Genomic DNA, 19,414 nt, shown 5'->3' with positions numbered 1-19,414 from the left:
ATTTGCTGGTGTGTAATGAGGAGCAACCATATGATGCACTTGGCACATTTATGAAATGGCTTATTCCAGTTATTAATATGCATGCACCCATTAATGAAATTACTGTAAAAACTGTGAAATCCCTGTGGATTGATGAGGAATTGAAAAACGGTATGGTTGAGAGGAATGAGACAAAAGGTATGGCAAGTAAGTCTGGCAGCCCAACTGATTGGCAAACGTACTGCAAATTAAAAAATCATGAGACTAAACTAGATAAAAAATAAAAAGCAGCTATACTATGAAACAAAGATGAATGATAGTGAAAAGCTTTGGGGCACCTTAAATGACATTTTTGGGGAAAAAACCAACTCGGCTCCATCAATCATTGAATCAGATGGCTCATTCATCACAAAGCCCACTGATATTGCCAATTAGTTCAATGACTTTTTCATTGGCAAGATGAGCAAACTTAGGGATGACATTCAAGCAACAAACGCTGACAGTACACATCCAAGTATATCAGACCAAATTATGAAAAACAAGTATTGGAATTTGGAATTCCATACAGTCAGTGTGGAAGAGATCAAAATAATTGTGTTGTCTATCAACAATGACAATCTGGATGGAAAATTACTGAGGATAATAGCAGACGATATTGCTACTCCTATTTGCCACATCTTTAATATAAGCCTAATAGAAAGTGTGTGCCCTTAGGCCTGGAGGGAAGCAAAAGTAATTCCGCTACCTAACCATAGTAAAGTCCACTTTACTGGCTCAAATAGCTGACCAATCAGCCTGTTACCAACCCTTAGTAAACTTCTTGAATAAATTGTGTTTGAGCAGATACAATGCTATTTCACAGTAAACAAATTGACTTTCAAACAGATTTTCAGCACACTTATAGGGAAGGACACTCAACAAGGACAGTCCTTACACAAATGATTGGCTGAGAGAAATTGATGATAAAATGATTGTGGGGGCTATCTTGTTAGACTTCAGTGCAGCTTTTGACATTATTGATCATAGTCTGCTGCTGGAAAAATGTATGTGTTATGGCTTTACACCCCCTGCTATAATGTGGATAAAGAGTTACTCGTGTAACAGAACACAGAGGGTGTTCTTTAATGGAAGCCTCTCAAACATAATCCAGGTAGAATCAGGAATTCCCCAGGGTAGCTGTTTAGGCCACTTGCTTTTTTCAATCTTTACTAACGACATGCCACTGGCTTTGAGTAAAGCCAGAGTGTCTATGTATGCGGATGACTCGACACTATACATGATGTACAGCGACTGCAATGACTGCAACACTTAACAAAGAGTTGCAGATAGGTTCAAGTTGGGTGGCAAGGAATAAGTTAGCCCTAAATATTTCTAAAACTATAAGCATTGTATTTGGGACAAATCATTCACTAAACCCTAAACCTCAACCAAATCATATAATAAATAATGTGGAAATTGAGCAAGTTGAAATGACTAAACTGCTTGGAGTAACCCTGGATTGTAAACTGTCATGGCAAAACATATTGAAACAACAGTAGCTAAGATGGGGAGAAGTATGTCCATAATAAAGCTCTGCTCTGCCTTCTTAACAACACTATCAACAAGGCAGGCCCTACATGCAAGAAATGTTTTGTCATACAGTCTGCTATACCACAGCTGTCAGCCAATCAGCATTTAGGGCTCGAACCACCCAGTTTATAATAAAGTATATGTCACGGGCGTCGTAAGAAACGGACCATGGTGCAGCGTGGTGAGCGTACATATTCCTCTTTATTAGAAATGTCGCCAACAAAACCAATAAACAATACAAAACGACCGTGACTCTTAACAAAGTTAACTACCCACCCTAAAGGAGGGAAAAGGGCTACCTAAGTATGATTCCCAATTAGAGACAACGATAGACAGCTGTCCCTGATTGAGAACCATACCCGGCCAAAACTTAGAAATAAAGAAACATAGAAAACAAAACATAGAATGCCCACCCAAATCACACCCTGACCAAACCAAAATAGAGACATAAAAAGGCTTGTGACAGTATATATATTATCAATGTGTATGGCTAAGCTATTCTTCATTGTGCCAGTGAATTGACGTTGAACATTGCCAAATGCATCAGATTAATTAGGAATAAATGTACAATAAAAAAAAGTTTTGTCTATAGCTTATTTAATGAAACCCTGGCTGGCTGTTGATGTCCTAGGTCAGGGCTCTCCAACCTTGTTCCCGGAGAGCTACCTTCCACTAGGGTTTCACTCCAATCCCAGTTGTAACTAACCTGTTTCAGTTTATCAACCAGCTAATTATGGAATCAGATGCGCTAAATCAGGGAGAACCCTGTCCTAGACAATACATTGCAATGCACCATCCCCGCTAAACGTTTTGGAAATGGCAAGTTCACTTTCTCATCCATAAACACAGTCAAGTGCAAATACGGTTAAGCAGCTCAAATCAGCAGGATGTGGGGCATTGTTATTAGGAAGGATGTCTATCATGGATGGATCGCTAAAATAATGATTAGGTTCACACTTCATCAATTTAAATATTATGGGGAGACCTATACATTTGGCAGCCAAGCACGAGTTATCGTCTAGATATGACGTTGAAATACAGTATATTCATGCCTACATGAGCAGGGTCGGCCCTACCATTAGGCAAGATTTGGCCGCGGCACTTGAATTTGGGGGGGGGGGGGCATTTTGACAATTGGCTGGTGCCCCTGATTGGCTACTATACCGCCCGCGGTACCCCAGCCACAGCTCATAGCGTTGCTGCAGTTCCCGCCCCCACCCCATTCCCGCTTCTCCCCAAGTTCACTCCCACTATCATTTGTAGCTATGGTGATGTGTGTGTTTATATGGGATTATCCAATTGTGAAACATTAATAAAAATGAATCTGCCAATTAAATGATTGTATTTTTTTTAAATGTTTGTGACGAAAACTATTAGTGATTAAGGCAGTAGCCTAACATAGCCTGTTAAAGTTAGCCAGCTAGTGGATATCATTTTAACTAAAAGTGATCTATAGAGACATGGTAGCAAATAGTTTTTGTCTCAGGAAGCAAATATTTAAAAAAAAACAATGAGAAAAGAGGCACAATCTCTAAACCAAAGAAATTCACTGGTGAAATGTGCAGCAATTATGGATACTCCCCTTTTTTCAATTTTCGCCTAAAATGACATACCCAAATCTAACTGCCTGTAGCTCAGGCCCTGAAGCAAGGATATGCATATTTGTGGTACCATCAAAGGAAACACTTTGATGTTTGTGGAAATGTGAAAGGAATGTAGGATAATATAACACATTAGATCTGATAAAAGATGGTAAAAAAAAAATTGGTTTGTTCTTTGTACTATCTTTGAAATGCAAGAGAAATGCCATAATGTATTATTCCAGCCCAGGTCCATTTAGATTTTGGCCACTAGATGGCAGCAGTGTATGTGCAAAGTTTTAGACTGATCCAATGAACCATTGAATATCTGTTCAAAATGTTGTATCAAGACTCCCCAAATGTGCCTAATTTGTTTATTAATAACTTTTCATGTTCAAAACTGTGCACTCTCCTCAACAATAGCATGGTATTCTTTCACTGTAATAGCTACTGTAAATTGGACAGTTCTGTTAGATTAACAAGAATTTAAGCTTTCTGCCAATATCAGATATGTCTATGTCCTGGGAAATGTTCTTGTTACTTACAACCTCAGGCTAATGCGATTAGCATATGTTAGCTCAACGTCCTGCAGGGGACCCACCGATCCTGTAGAAGTTAAAGAAAAGGTCTAAAAGGACATCTATTTGCTTTATTTTTTTTAAACAAATACATAAAATGTATCCAGATTATATCAAGCGTTCTATAACAATGCTCAACTCAGTAATGCCTTATGGTAGAAGCTTTAAAATGCCCGCGAAAGACGTGACTCCGATGCATATGGGGATATATTGATTCCTCTCTATGTCAAACTGAAGCTAAACTGCAGCCTATACTATTGGAGGAGATTAAAAAAAGGGAAGCACTTCTGTTGTTGGGTTATACAACGGAGTAAGCAGTTGAAGCTTACAGTTTTCTGTGTCAGTAGAGCCTCTGTCTGGGTGGAAAGGTAACCTTTGAAAGTGCCATGCTTAGATTCATAAGGATGTCTAAGATGTAATTATTTTTGTCTCACCTAGGGCGGCAGAACGTCCAGGGCATTGGGGATTTGTTCAATGTAATCAGATTTAAAATATTAGGCTATGTTATTGACATTGAACTGATTTTATATAGCCTACTAACCAGATGTAAAAAAAAAAGTGTTTAATTTGTAGCATAGGCCTATTAATTGTGATGTTATGATTAAAAAGGTGAATTAGAGGAGGCAGTTTGGAAAAAGTAATCCTTTGTGAATCTTCCTCTGGAATATCGCACATGCTTGGATAATAATGTCAAAACCATAATCTCTAGTAATACCCATCCGAATAAGGCTATAACATGGAAAATAATAGGTTTATCAGCGTAGAGTGCACCGCGTCATCCCATGGGATTCGTCAAGGCTGCACACAGCAGAAATATCACTGAAATATTATAGTTACTACACATCACCTTCTATATTCAAACAAAATAGGATTATAGCATTATGCTCATGTCAGTCCTCTAGAATGCAAATGTACTTATTTACGCACTTATTTGTTCTGAAGAAGTAGCGCCGATGGGCGATGGATCCCTTTGCTAATGTAAAGCACATGAGGTGAAAGAGAGAGCCACATCCTGTAAGCATACCCTCCCATGTTCTTCGAATGTCTTGCATGGAAGTTACCTCTACCGCGCTTAACACAAAGTTGCCTCAATTTGCATGTTTGTTCATTTTTTTCGAGGAATAGTGTAGCGTAACTATTTTCGTGTCGGGGATCATTCGGCAAAATAGACACAGTAGCAACAAGGTAACATGTTTTTTGTTTAAAATTATTCCACAGAACGTGAAACATTTTAAACCTATTTGACTCTCATAACGGAATTTGCTTTCTCTGCTGGACTGTATTGATACAAGAACAATATCAGACATGGTTGAAGTAGTTAGTCGTTGACTCGGTGTGTTTATGAAATAACTCTTGTACGTAGCTGTGGGCTACTTCCTCACCTGAATGCCCTTTAACGGGTATTTTAACGGATAACTGTGGCTTTGACGTGGTGTGTTTATGAAATAACTGTGGTACGTAGCTGTGGGCTACTTCCTCGCCTGAATGCCCTTTAACGGGTATTTTAACGGATAACTGTGGCTTTGACGTGGTGTGTTTATGAAATAACTGTGGTACGTAGCTGTGGGCTACTTCCTCGCCTGAATGCCCTTTAACGGGTATTTTAACGGATAACTGTGGCTTTGACGTGGTGTGTTTATGAAATAACTGTGGTACGTAGCTGTGGGCTACTTCCTCGCCTGAATGCCCTTTAACGGGTATTTTAACGGATAACTGTGGCTTTGACGTGGTGTGTTTATGAAATAACCGTGGTACGTAGCTGTGGGCTACTTCCTCACCTGAATGCCCTTTAACGGGTATTTTAACGAATACTTGTGGCTTTGTCTCCCCACATAGAAGTCTCATGCCCTCCTGAACGAGAGCGCGTGTTTAAGTGTCAACATTCTGTGGTCCTGTTTGTGTGCATAAATTTCGAAATATGTTGAATGGGTGACGAATTTTAGTCCGCTCATTATGAATATTTTACTTTTACCATTCTAAAGTTTTTTTTATGTAAGAATATTATAATACTATACATTTTGTATAGTTACAATTTTTTTATTCTTTGAGTCATCACACTATTTAATAGATTGCATACAGTCTAGGATAAACGTGATTGGTTGAGGGGAACATAAAGCCTAATATGTCAAAGTGATGCAAATTGATTTGGAATATTTATTAAAATGTTTTTTAATTTTTCTCCTATTTTAGTACAAAAAGTCACTGCATCGAACAGCTGAAAATGCAATCCCACCTTGGTGGGTTAACCTCTAGATAAACCTTACTGGATACTCAATTTGTTGGCAGCACCCAATGTGCTTACCACATGATGTGTGACTTCAGGAGGGCTCAGGATTTGTTAGTCGTGAACACCTCTGGACTCTCCCTCCATTGTTTCTCCTTCTGTTTGCAATGCGTACGCCACAGGGTCTGACATGAAGAAAGTGGTCCATTGGTCAACGAAGGATGTGCTCCTGTGGCTGACTGATGTGGGAATGCAGGAATACTCAGAGGCCTTACGTCACCTGAACGGCAAGGGCCTCATGCAGCTCTCTAAAGCGGACTTCCAGACGGCTCCTCTGGCCCTTGTCACCTTGGACGGAGGCAGACAGCTCCTGGACAAGATGGAGACTCTCAGGATAGAGCACCACATTGAAACGCATAAAAACAGGCATGCCAACGGACACGCCATCTTGGCCGTCAACAGTGAGGTTAATGGGAACAAGCCCGAGAGGAATGGTGTGGTCAATGAGTTCCACAAGGAGCGGATCCAGATCCCCATGCCTGAGATCACCCGCTCTCCGTTTCCTGAGGAGTGGGGGAAGACGGGCGTGGCTTTTGTCTACGCCACGATCTGCTTCATCTTCACCACCATTATGATCTCCGTGGTCCACGAACGTGTGCCTGCCAAGGAGGCCACTCCACCCCTACCAGACAAGTTCTTTGACTTTTTCGGGCGAGTAGACTGGGCTTTTTCTATATGCGAAATCAACGGCATGATACTGATCGTCCTGTGGCTTCTACAGTGGGCACTGTTAAAATATAGGTAAATGACCAAGATATACTACAGTAATTCATAACGACTTGAATTAGAACATCCATAACTTTATTGAATGATCCACTCCATGTTAAAGGATGTTCTGTAATGTTTAAGGCTGTGGCGGTCATTACATTTTGCCAGGCGGGTTATTGTCATGCAAATGACTGCCGGTCTCATAGTAATTACCTGTTAATTAACATCAACACGTGTAGCATCTCCAGGCATCCACGCATAGGCCTACAAGCCTCATACAAGCTTGCATTTTGAACATCTACATTTCTAAAAAGTATAATACATCAATTTAATATACACCATCACAATAAATCCATTATTTATTTTAGGCAGGTCTAAAGAAACATGATATGAAGATTTGTTTCTCTCCAGAAAAACAGAATATGAGATGGCCTACTCTGTTATCTGGCTATGCGTCATGCCATAGGCTTTAAGCTAGTTCATTTAGCAGACAAGATATGCTTATAAGTCCCGTGCCATTATTTTACATGATGTGATTTTATAGTAAGGAGAATATATTTGAACTTAGCTGAATAAAATAGAAATGATATTTCTCCCATTCTGGATCGAGTGCGCATATGAAGTTCCTATGTTGAGCGTATAAGTGATCATTTGAAACAGGTCCTATATGCTTGATTTTGAGTTATTTAGCAACTTGTGAATGAGACAAACCTTACAATGTCTTAGAAATCATACATATATGGGCTGCGTAATGTGACTTTAGGCTATTGATGATGTGAGAAAGTTGCAACAAAAGCTTGCCTCTGGCTGCACACGCTGTTCTCTCATCAAGTGATCATATTTTCACCCATCAGACTATTCTCAATTTAATCTTGTCTTTACTAATATGTAAAATTTGTTCAGGTCAGGGGAAAAAAGACATATCATCTGTATGCACTCGAATAGCGAATAGCGCAGTTCGTTTTTCAATCATGCCGGGTAGGCTACTCCGGTTTTATAGGGGAGCATGGAGAATGTGCTTAATATTAGCAGAAATATATACAGTGCCTTGTGAAAGTATTCGGCCCCCTTGAACTTTGCAACCTTTTGCCACATTTCAGGCTTCAAACATGAAGATATAAAACTGTATTTTTTTGTGAAGAATCAACAACAAGTGGGACACAATCATGAAGTGGAACGACATTTATTGGATATTTCAAACTTTTTTAACAAATCAAAAACTGAAAAATTGGCCGTATCATCATTAGTAATTTAGGTCAGCATTGGATCAATTGGCCGTATCATCATTAGTAATTTAGGTCAGCATTGGATCATTCAGAGATCCTCACTGAACTTCTGGAGAGAGTTTGCTGCACTGAAAGTAAAGGGGCTGAATAATTTTGCACGCCCAATTTTTCAGTTTTTGATTTGTTAAAAAAGTTTGAAATATCCAATAAATGTCGTTCCACTTCATGATTGTGTCCCACTTGTTGTTGATTCTTCACAAAAAATACAGTTTTATATCTTTATGTTTGAAGCCTGAAATGTGGCAAAAGGTCGCAAAGTTCAAGGGGGCCGAATACTTTCGCAAGGCACTGTATATAGTAGCAGCCTGGATCCTCTTCTTTTTAGTGGTAAAAACTAAACATTAAATTCAACTCTCTGTGCTCTCGAGAAATGAGATGGAAATGCATGGTGGTGAGACTCTGTAGCTAAAAGTAATGTCAGCAGCCTATTACTAAGCTATTCAAAATCAAATACAAATTCACTATAATTGTAGGCTAACTCTGTAAGCCGCCCTGCACAATCAATGAACCAACATTATCGCCTAGGCCTATATGTTCTCTCCCAGACTTATGGATAGAATGTTTTGAGTGTAGAATAAGGTAACCAGACCATCAAGTATGCATAATAATACAGTCCACACTCAAAGAAGAAGATTTTGGAGTATAGACTAGTAGACTAGTATGCAGTAGGATATTAGGCTATGGATCACGGCACGGCACGATCATCATTTGAATTATTCCAGTTTTTTTCGGGCTTGGGCTCATATAGGCCTAAGCATATTCACAAGTTATACCTTCATAAGCACCTTCGAATGCGTTGTCAATTTAGTTGTGTTAGGCTTTAAAACAACATACACAACAACAATGTTTTCCACTCAGTTCCAACCTGTTGTTGAACTTCTTCAAATTGATTAATCATAGTGAGGTGAGTTTTAAAATCACAATACTGTTTTGATTGTAAGTGTTTGATGCGATTTTTGATTTCAGAGTGGTTAGAGGGACAACAGAGCACTGAGTTACATTTGGGTAGTACCAACGCATGTCCAGAGAGCATAATAGGATGTTGCCATGACTCAACGGTCATGTGGAATTTTACTGCGGTCATGACTCTTGACTGCCGGTGTGGCGGTAATACGGTCACCGCAACAGCCCCTAGTAGTGTGCTGGTTAAGCACTCCAGCAGGTCTTGATTCTTTGTGTTCAACGTTCTCATCCTCAGGTCCATCGTTGGTCGGCGGTTCTTTTTCATCATTGGCACACTCTACCTCTACAGGTGTATCACCATGTACATCACCACACTCCCCGTGCCAGGGATGCATTTCAAGTGCTCTCCTAAGGTACTTACCACCTCTCCCTAGGCTCAGAAACATGCCGTATTTGTTGCATTTTTCCAATATGCAAAAACATAGCATACTAAGTTACATGACTTTGTCTTATGTCTTAGAGAGCGGAACTGCACCCGTTGATTTGGCCTCATTTCTTTGACTTGCTCCTCAGGAAATGCTTGCAGAAGTGACAGAAGCCAAACGCGTGTTATGTTGAGGATGTGGTTTGATGTGGGTGTTTTTTGGGTGTGTCCTTGCCACCACCAAGACACACCCATATGTCAGAACCTTGCCCGTATCCGTTTTCCCCCACTCAATCACAACAAACTAATCTCCTGCAGTTTGAGTTCAATACCTACAGGTTATTGTATATGTATGGTGACTTGCTGAATTTATGTAGATGTTCTAAACTAAGTGTTTTGATAACTTTCCAATGTAGTAATACCATAGAAGCAGTGTTTTGCTAATATATCAATGTGCACCTTTCATTGTCATTCCCAGCTGATACAGATACTGTGCCTATTGGGATTTTGTCTGGTGGTAATGGAGCTACCTTGGCAAACATGTCATAGTGGTCATACCTTTCTGTGTGGTGTCCCGTATACAACAGGAGTTCCCTGATCCTGGTACAGAATACTCGGGGTTTTTCCTTCCCCATATTGGCTGATATCATCAATTCAATAATAAAAAGACAATACAAGGGAAAGTTGTCTAGTAAAATGTTATGCTGAGTGCCAGGGTTCTCCATTCAGAGACATCCGTATCAAGCCATTCTGTCAGTCTGGACTTCATCACATCATCTTGCAAGTCTCCATGTGCTGGCTCCTCTGTGAACACATACACACATAGTCACTGTTCTATAACCAATGGCAGTTAGGATAGGTGATATCTGACAAACAAACATATACTATGTTGAAGTTTGAACAGGTCAGACTAAACCTACCTAATTCTGGTGCCCCATTAATGGGCATGACAGTGCAGATCAGCTCCTGGCCCATGACAGCGCAGGTCAGCTCTTGGCCCATGACAGTGTAGGTCAGCTCCTGGCCCATGACAGCGTAGGTCAGCTCCTGGCCCATGACAGCGTAGATCAGCTCCTGGCCCATGGCAGCGTAGATCAGCTCCTGGCCCATGACAGCGTAGATCAGCTCCTGGCCCATGATAGCATAGATCAGCTCCTGGCCCATGACAGCGTAGGTCAGCTCCTGGCCCCTCATCAAAGACACTGGTCGGTCACACAGACACACACACACACACACACACAGCACTGAGTACGTTATCAATGGTGGTTATGATTAGCATGGTGGAACCAACCTGATCGCTGAAATCACCTTTCTATTTCACTTCAGATATCATGATCAGGGTGGTTCCACCAGGCTAGGTTATGAAGGTGATTTGGGACAAAACTCGAAACTGTTTTGACCTTTGACTAGGTCAAATGTCACCAACCTGATTCAAGTGTCCTCCCTGTTCCATTTATAGGAATGCTCACAGAGAGGGCATGTCTGCGTGATGCTGAGGGTCCTCTTGCTGGTCTTCTCTATGTTGCATGTTAGGCTGCAAACTGGATATCTCCTTAACAATTACAGCAGGAAATCCTTACAAACAATGTACTTCCTCATCTTATGAGGTGGTGTGGTAAATTGCATTTTGTTATAAGAAAGGACAAAGCTTTTTGATAATCCAATTCACATCCAAAATGATTACTACATGTATCTGCTTGGCTGGGAAATTAATTTATCAAACTGGGTATTTTTTTTTATTTTCACGGAACTCTCATTACTTTTGATGAAGCTATCTGTGTCATCAAGGAAGTAACTCGGGTCAAGCTACAAAGTCATACAGGCCCCCTATTTCTAAAATGTTTCTTCTTAAAATGTGTTAAACCCTAACCATTAACCACACTACTAATCTTATGCCTAACCTTAAATTAAGACCAAAAAGCACATTTTTGTTTCAATACATTTTTGACTTTTTAACTGTGGTAACTAATGGAAACCCTAATTTTATGCTTTACAGATGCATTAGACTGACTGTAGCTCCAGATTGGATTAGATTCAGGCTGGCAATGCCATTACAGTTCTTGATTCTAGTTCACTGTATTAGACTCAGATATTAGTTGGCTACTACCATACCTGCAGCCATTATTTCATTTTGCCCTAGTTGGACTGGGGTGCTCAGGAGTATTTCTGTCTGTAATAAAGCCCTTTTGTAGGGAGAAATCTAATTCTAAAACCTAAGTCATTATATTCCAATATCTGGTTATACTCACCACCACTGGTCGTTATACACCGGAGCCCCATTCAAAGGGCGGATTCGATCATGCTGGGACCGTTCTATGACCCATGACGTAGTGGCATAAAGTACTTACGGTTGAAGTCAGAAATTTACATACACTTAGGTTGGAGTCATTAAAACTCGTTTTTCAACCGCTCCACACAAACTATACCGTTTTTCAACCGTTCCACAAAAACTATAGTTTTGGCAAGTCGGTTAGGACATCTACTTTGTGCATGACACAAGTAATTTTTCCAAAAATGGTTTACAGACGGATTATTTCACTTATAATTCACTGTATCACAATTCCAGTGTGTCAGAAGTTTACATACACTAAGTTGACTGTGCCTTTAAACAGCTTGGAAAATTCCAGAAAATTATGTCATGGCTTTAGAAGCTTCTGAAAGACTAATTGATATCATTTGAGTCAATTGGAGGTGTACCTGTGGATGTATTTCAAGGTCTCCCTTCAAACTCAATGCCTCTTTGCTTGACATCATGGGAAAATCCAAATAAATCAGCCAAGACCTCAGAAAAAAAATTGTGTAGACCTCCACAAGTCTGGTTCATCCTTGGGAGCAATTCCCAAGTGCCTGAAGGTACCACGTTCATCTCTACAAACAATAGCACGCAAGTATAAACACCATGGGACCACGCAGCCGTCATACCACTCAGGAAGGAGACGCGTTCTGTCTCCTAGAGATGAACGTACTTTGGTGCGAAAAGTGCAAATCAATCCCAGAACAACAGCAAAGGAGCTTGTGAAGATGCTGGAGGAAAAAGGTACAAAAGTATCTCTGTCCACAGTAAAACAAGTTCTTTATCGACATAACCTGAAAGGCCGCTCAGCAAGGAAGAAGCCACTGCTCCAAAACTGTCACAAAAAAAGGCAGACTGGTTTGCAACTGCACATGGGGACAAAGCTTGTACTTTTTGGAGAAATGTCCTCTGGTCTATGAAACAAAAATAGAACTCTTTGGATATAATGACCATCGTTATGTTTGGAGGAAAAAGGGGGATGCTTGCAAGCCGAAGAACACCATCCGTGAAGCACGGGGGTGGCAGCATCATGTTGTGGGGGTGCTTTGCTGCAGGAGTGAGCACTTCACAAAATAGATGGCATCATGAGGGAGGAACATTTTGTGGATATATTGAAGCAACATCTCAAAATCAGTCAGGAAGTTAAAGCTTGGTCGCAACTGAGTCTTCCAAATGGACAATGACCCCAAGCATACTTCCAAAGTTGTGGCAAAATGGCTTAAGGACAACAATGTCAAGGTATTGGAGTGGCCATCACCAAGCCCTGACCTGGATCCTATAGAAAATGTGTGGGCAGAACTGAAAAGGCGTGTGCGAGCAAGGAGGCCTACAAACCTGACTCAGTTACACCAGCTCTGTCAAGAGGAATGGGCCAAAATCCACCCAACTTATTGTGGGATGCTTTTGGAAGGCTACCCTAAATGTTTGACCAAATTTAAAGGCAATGCTACCAAATACTAACTGAGTGTATGTAAACTTCTGAAATAAATAAAAGCTGAAATAAATAATTCTCTCTACTATTATTCTGACATTTCACATTCTTAAAATAAAGTGGTGATCCTAACCGACCTAAGACAGGGAATTTTTACTAGGATTTAATGTCAGGAATTGTGAAAAACTCAATCTAAATGTTTTTTGGCTAAGGTCTATGTAAACTTCCGACTTCAACTGTAAGTAAAAATACTTTAAAGTACTACTTAAGTAGTTTTTTTTCAGTCTCTGTACTTCAATTTGTTATTTATATTTTTGACTACTTTTAATATAATAGTAATATTGTACTTTTTACTCCATACATTTTCCTCGACACCCAAAAGTACCTGTTACATTTTGAATGCTTAGCAGGACAGGAAAATAGTCAAAAACACGCACTTATCAACCGAACATCCCTGGTCATCCCTACTGCCTCTGATATGGCGGACTCACTAACCTCAAATGCTTTGTTTGTAAATGATGTCTGAGTGTTGGAGTGTGTCCCTGGCTTTCCCGTAAATAAAAAAAACCAAGAAATGGTGCTTAATATAAGGATTTAGACATTATTTATACTTTTGATACTTAAGTATATTTTAAACCAAATACTTTTAGACTTTTATTCAAGTAGAATTTTACTGGTTGACTTTTACTTGAGTCATTTTCTATTAAGGTATCTTTACTTTTTCTCAAGTATGACAGTTGGGTACTTTTTCCACCTCTGCCGTGATGTGAATGGTGTGATGTGAGGGAGGACGGCCCTTCTCAAATTGAACAGTAATCTGCGCCACTCGGTCATGTTGGCTGCATGGTGAATTGTTCAGAAACAAGTTTAGAGCAAAGTTATTGGTCAATCAAATCACCTCCTATGCGGGAGTTGAGAAAACAAGTGATGCTAGTTAAGATATAGTAGTGGATTCACCACAGCCTGTAGTAAATGTTTGCTGCCAGTCAAAAGATACTCTGTGTTAAAAGGGTGGATTTGTGGGGTGCATTGCCACAGTTATAAACTTTACGTTAGGTGGGATGGCATTAGGCTTCAGGCTGTCGCCCTTTTATTAGGCGTAATGCGCAATTTGCCTAAATGGGTAATGGAAACACTTCAACCACTTATTTTTTATTAGACACTGTAGGTTCGTTTGTTTGTTTCTTTTGTTACATCTAGCCATTTTTATCGACAAATAGAAAGTTTGCATAGAAAATAAACGCGACAATTGCATGCCACATGGAAATGCACGGTGGCATGCAATTGTCGCGTTTATTTTCTATGCAAACTTTCTAAATGTCGACAACAAATTCACTGGACAAGTTAATGGAAACGTAGCTAGTGTCGGTTAAAAAAGAACTGGAGATGTTCTCACATTAAACGAAAACAGACGATGTATGCCTCTTTGGAGGGTTTGTTTTTGTTGGTGGCAACGTTGGTCACATTTTAATGGATAGTAGACGGTATTTGTCAATATGACTGTAGACCCATTTCTTCAGCAGTTTCGCCTCAGCCATGCTGTAGTAAAAGCTGATCTACTGTATGCCCTCCCATTAAGACGTCAATATATCTGCAGCCAACGTTTGGAACGGTTTCGAGACTCAACGGCTGGAATTTTTGGGGGGGACTGCACATGATGACTTCGCCTACTGTGGCTAACCTCAATGCTCCCGACCGTTAGCACGTCTGTTCAGTGATATCACGAAGCAGTGGTGAATCAGTGTGTTCCTCATGAGAGTTCCCCCCCCCCTAAAGTTAGTGTGAGTCATACAGTATAAGCCTAGTGAACATGGTAGGGGTGAGTCTAACTATAATTTCCTGTGAATCTAACTATAATTAGCGATACTGTTGAAACCGTTTGGCTAGGGGCCTGCGTCACTGACTGGAGGCCTTCTTTTAACTTAGTCTCATCATACAGTGCCTTGCAAAAGTATTCGGCCCCCTTGAGCTTTGCGACCTTTTGCCACATTTCAGGCTTCAAACATAAAGATATAAAACTGTATTTTTTTGTGAAGAATCAACAACAAGTGGGACACAATCATGAAGTGAAACGACATTTATTGGATTTTTCAAACTTTTCAAACAAAAATTATTCAGCCCCTTTACTTTCAGTGCAGCAAACTCTCTCCAGAAGTTCAGTGAGGATCTCTGAATGATCCAATGTTGACCTAAATGATTAATGATGATAAATACAATCCACCTGTGTGTAATCAAGTCTCCGTATAAATGCACCTGCACTGTGATAGTCTCAGAGGTCCGTTAAAAGCGCAGAGAGCATCATGAAGAACAAGGAACACACCAAGCAGGTCCGAGATACTGTTGTGAAGAAGTTTAAAGCCGGATTTGGATACAAAAAGATTTCCCAAGCTTTAAACATCCCAAGGAGCACTGTGCAAGCGATAATATTGAAATGGAAGGAGTATCAGACCACTGCAAATCTACCAAGACCTGGCCGTCCCTCTAAACTTTCAGCTCATACAAGGAGAAGACTGATCAGAGATGCAGCCAAGAGGCCCATGATCACTCTGGATGAACTGCAGAGATCTACAGCTGAGGTGGGAGACTCTGTCCATAGGACAACAATCAGTCGTATATTGCACAAATCTGGCCTTTATGGAAGAGTGGCAAGAAGAAACCCATTTCTTAAAGATATCCATAAAAAGTGTAGTTTAAAGTTTGCCACAAGCCACCTGGGAGACACACCAAACATGTGGAAGAAGGTGCTCTGGTCAGATGAAACCAAAATTGAACTTTTTGTCAACAATGCAAAACGTTATGTTTGGCGTAAAAGCAACACAGCACATCACCCTGAACACACCATCCCCACTGTCAAACATGGTGGTGGCAGCATCATGGTTTGGGCCTGCTTTTCTTCAGCAGGGACAGGGAAGATGGTTAAAATTGATGGGAAGATGGAAGGAGCCAAATACAGGACCATTCTGGAAGAAAACCTGATGGAGTCTGCAAAAGACCTGAGACTGGGACGGAGATTTGTCTTCCAACAAGACAATGATCCAAAACATAAAGCAAAATCTACAATGGAATGGTTCAAAAATAAACATATCCAGGTGTTAGAATGGCCAAGTCAAAGTCCAGACCTGAATCCAATCGAGAATCTGTGTAAAGAACTGAAAACTGCTGTTGCACAAATGCTCTCCATCCAACCTCACTGAGCTCGAGCTGTTTTGCAAGGAGGAATGGGAAAAAATTTCAGTCTCTCGATGTGCAAAACTGATAGAGACATACCCCAAGCGACTTACAGCTGTAATCGCAGCAAAAGGTGGCGCTACAAAGTATTAACTTAAGGGGGCTGAATAATTTTGCACGCCCAATTTTTCAGTTTTTGATTTGTTAAAAAAGTTTGAAATATCCAATAAATGTCGTTCCACTTCATGATTGTGTCCCACTTGTTGTTGAATCTTCACAAAAAAATACAGTTTTATATCTTTATGTTTGAAGCCTGAAATGTGGCAAAAGGTCGCAAAGTTCAAGGGGGCCGAATACTTTCGCAAGGCACTGTATATGATCAGCTTCTAATCGTCAGAACAGGTTTAACATAATTAGTTCAGTTCACACTCCTAAATAGTAGGCTAACACTTCCCCTTTGGCCCCTTACACAGATACAAATGTTACTGTATTGTTGTTGAGTAAGTCTAAGTTCATTTTCTTATGCTTTTCTGGAGCACACTAACTTCACACACTTTTGTGATGTTTCCTTCCTGTTGTAGCTGTTTGGTGACTGGGCATCCCAAATGAGCCGAGTGATGAAGATGATTGCAGGAGGAGGCCTGACCATCACTGGCTCCCACCACATGTGTGGGGACTACCTTTACAGTGGCCACACAGTCATGCTGACACTCATCTATCTCTTCATTAAAGAGTGTAAGTAGGCTACACAAAACTACTGCATAGCCTCTCTTAGTAAAAACCTGTCTATAATGTTTATTTTGGAGCAACAGAGACACCTGGTGGTATATTGTAAGAACGATTCAATCTGATATCTGACTGTTGAAAAAACACATGTTTGATTGGTCGCATGAAATAAAAGGTATTTTCTGTTTCTCACAGATTCTCCCAAAAAGTTATGGTGGTACCACTGGATCTGCTGGCTGCTCTGTGCTGTGGGACTCTTCTGCATTCTCCTGGCTCATGACCACTACTCTATAGATGTGGCGGTGGCTTACTTCATCACCACACGCCTATTCTGGTGGTACCATACCATGGCCAACCAGCAAGTAAGTCTATATTTGGTCACACTTACTAGTGGAATAACCAATGTGATTACCCTATAATTGACTAATATTACTTGTATGTTCAACAATTATGGAATGGTGTTATTCATTAACATTTTTATTTGTTTCACAGAAGCTAAAGGAATCATCGCAGAGAAACTTTTTCTCAAGGGTGTGGTGGTACCGATTTTTCCAGTACCTTGAACAGAATGTCACAGGCATCGTCCCTCGGAACTACCAGATGCCGCTGCCATGGCGACCGGCCCAGTGTAGTCAAGTGAAGTACAGCCGGATCGACACTGCGTGCCCATGACAGGAGGAACTGACACCCCCCCCCCCCCCTACACTCCTGAAAGTGCCATATCTAATCACAAGAAGATGCTATATCAGTCAAGCTCTGTAGCTGTTCCATTTCCCTTTTCTCCTGTAACGTCCACTCCAGTCCAACTGGCTAGCACTGTGACCAACCATCGTTTCAGCCAAAACATTTCACAAGGGTTTCCAGTGAGTGGATCGCAAGCATTTTCATTGGCAGGTCCAGATCTAGTTCAGTTAACAATAGGACATGTAACTATGTTGGTCAACGCCAATATCTCTCTCTGTAATTGTTACAGATACTCTGTTGCTGAAATTGAACGAAACAATCATGTTTGTCACGGCATTTGGGCTGACCCAAATTTTTAGTCTTTCATGTTTTGGTTCAAAGACGTGCTGTAGCATTGAGAACTGGCCGGTCATGAAGCAAGAGGCGCTTTTTGTAGTGCAAACCATTATCTAATTATATGAACAACGTGGTCTCAGAGCATTTCGTATTATTCTGTATGTAAATCCAAGACACTCCATTTAGTATGCTATTTTACGTTTCATATGGTATGCATTCTTTTGTGGATGTTCATCATCCATTTCGTATTATGTTATGAATTACAATTTGTATGATATGCTAGAAATGACATTTCGTATGATATGTTACAAATTGCAATTCGTACAATATGTTACGAATTTGCTAAATATATGAAATGTTACAAATTCCAATTAGTTGTGGATAACGTTAGCTAGGTGGCAAGGTTGCTAACGCTACAGTTAGCTAGCTGGCTAACGTTAGCTAAGCTAGAGGTTAAGGTTTGGGATAGGGTTAGGAGTTAGGTTAAAGTGTTAGGAGAAAGGTTAGCTAACATGCAAAGTAGCTAAAAAGTAGTAAGTACTTGCAAAGTTGCTAATTAGCTAGAATGCTAAAGTTGTCCGTGATGAGACTAAAACACGTAATGCTAGATGTTCACGTTAAAAGCCCATCCATCCACCCCGACCAACCACCCTCTTTTCGTTTTTCCTTTAAGCAACCACTAATTTCAGTGTCCCAGATTTACATTTACTATGTTACGTCTAGTCTGAGACTAGTCTAATATAACAGATTTACTTTTCAAATGAATGCTTTAGATTGCTACAGTTGGGAGACGAAAGAGAGTGAAAAGGAGATGAGAATTAGTAACAATGTTCCTCAGTGCCTTGCTTGTTATGATTGCATAGTAAGTGTAGCAGTGTCCTCACTAATGTATTCATGTTGAATTGAATGACCGTTTTAAAGTTATACATCAGTATTTAGACTGGAACAGATAGGACGATGCTTGAATGATCCTGACGCTGATCACCGATATAGCACACACACACTTGAACAATTATGACTCCATTACATTTTCTCCTTGTTTCTGACTGTAAAGAATCATGTAATTCTTTGAATCCTGTCAGTGTCTTTCCAAGGCAATCATGTTTGAAAAAATAAATCCGGACTCACTTCTTATTTTGTATTGATTTATTTATTACATTGATTATTGCTCTTGTTTTTCTCTGTTAGGGGAATATTAGACTCTCTATGTCATGTAATTTATTGCCTATTATGCCAAATAGCTGCATTGTGTGGACTGTCCCTTGACCAAATTGTAGGTCAGTGTGATGGAGAGAGATTAACACAGTGAGGTTTTATTGAGGGGTCATGACAATGTCTCTGCTTACTGATGAAGGCTGAACCAAATGCCCCTCTCCTCAAATGAAATGTATACCTCATAACTGTCCTGTTAACCACCCAATGGGAAGAGCTGATTGTGGTGTAACCATGGGAAAAATGTATCGA

General features: G+C 40.3%; 1 protein-coding gene across 3 annotated transcripts; it reads left to right on the top strand.

Moving 5' to 3' along the window:
- The first annotated feature begins 4,626 nt into the window (after positions 1-4,626).
- Positions 4,627-19,084, top strand: sgms1 (sphingomyelin synthase 1). 3 transcript variants are annotated; one of them, XM_036955819.1, is made up of 6 exons: positions 4,627-4,720; positions 5,897-6,731; positions 9,183-9,300; positions 16,786-16,939; positions 17,126-17,292; positions 17,423-19,084. In XM_036955819.1, the coding sequence occupies exons 2-6, from the start codon at positions 6,121-6,123 to the stop codon at positions 17,600-17,602; spliced, it is 1,230 nt and encodes a 409-aa protein (XP_036811714.1). In that variant the 5' UTR covers positions 4,627-4,720; positions 5,897-6,120; the 3' UTR covers positions 17,603-19,084. The 3 variants fall into 3 exon arrangements, with proteins under 3 accessions (XP_036811714.1, XP_036811715.1, XP_036811713.1); XM_036955820.1 differs by lacking the exon at positions 4,627-4,720 and adding an exon at positions 4,730-4,891 and having other exon boundaries at positions 6,113-6,731; XM_036955818.1 differs by lacking the exon at positions 4,627-4,720 and adding an exon at positions 4,730-4,891.
- The last annotated feature ends 330 nt before the right edge of the window (positions 19,085-19,414 follow it).

This window comes from Oncorhynchus mykiss, chromosome 20, assembly GCF_013265735.2.
Source record: "Oncorhynchus mykiss isolate Arlee chromosome 20, USDA_OmykA_1.1, whole genome shotgun sequence".
Classification (NCBI taxonomy): Eukaryota; Metazoa; Chordata; class Actinopteri; order Salmoniformes; family Salmonidae; genus Oncorhynchus; species Oncorhynchus mykiss.
This window is presented reverse-complemented; position numbering and strand designations above follow the sequence as displayed.

What these genes read in the sequence shown, in the direction of transcription:
- sgms1 (XM_036955819.1), top strand. Translation starts at nt 6,121, where the DNA reads ATGAAGAAAGTGGTCCATTGGTCAACGAAGGATGTGCTCCTGTGGCTG. An exon ending in TGGGCACTGTTAAAATATAG is followed by an intron (nt 6,732 to 9,182) that starts GTAAATGACCAA and finishes TCTCATCCTCAG; the next exon opens with GTCCATCGTTGGTCGGCGGT. An exon ending in ATTTCAAGTGCTCTCCTAAG is followed by an intron (nt 9,301 to 16,785) that starts GTACTTACCACC and finishes TTCCTGTTGTAG; the next exon opens with CTGTTTGGTGACTGGGCATC.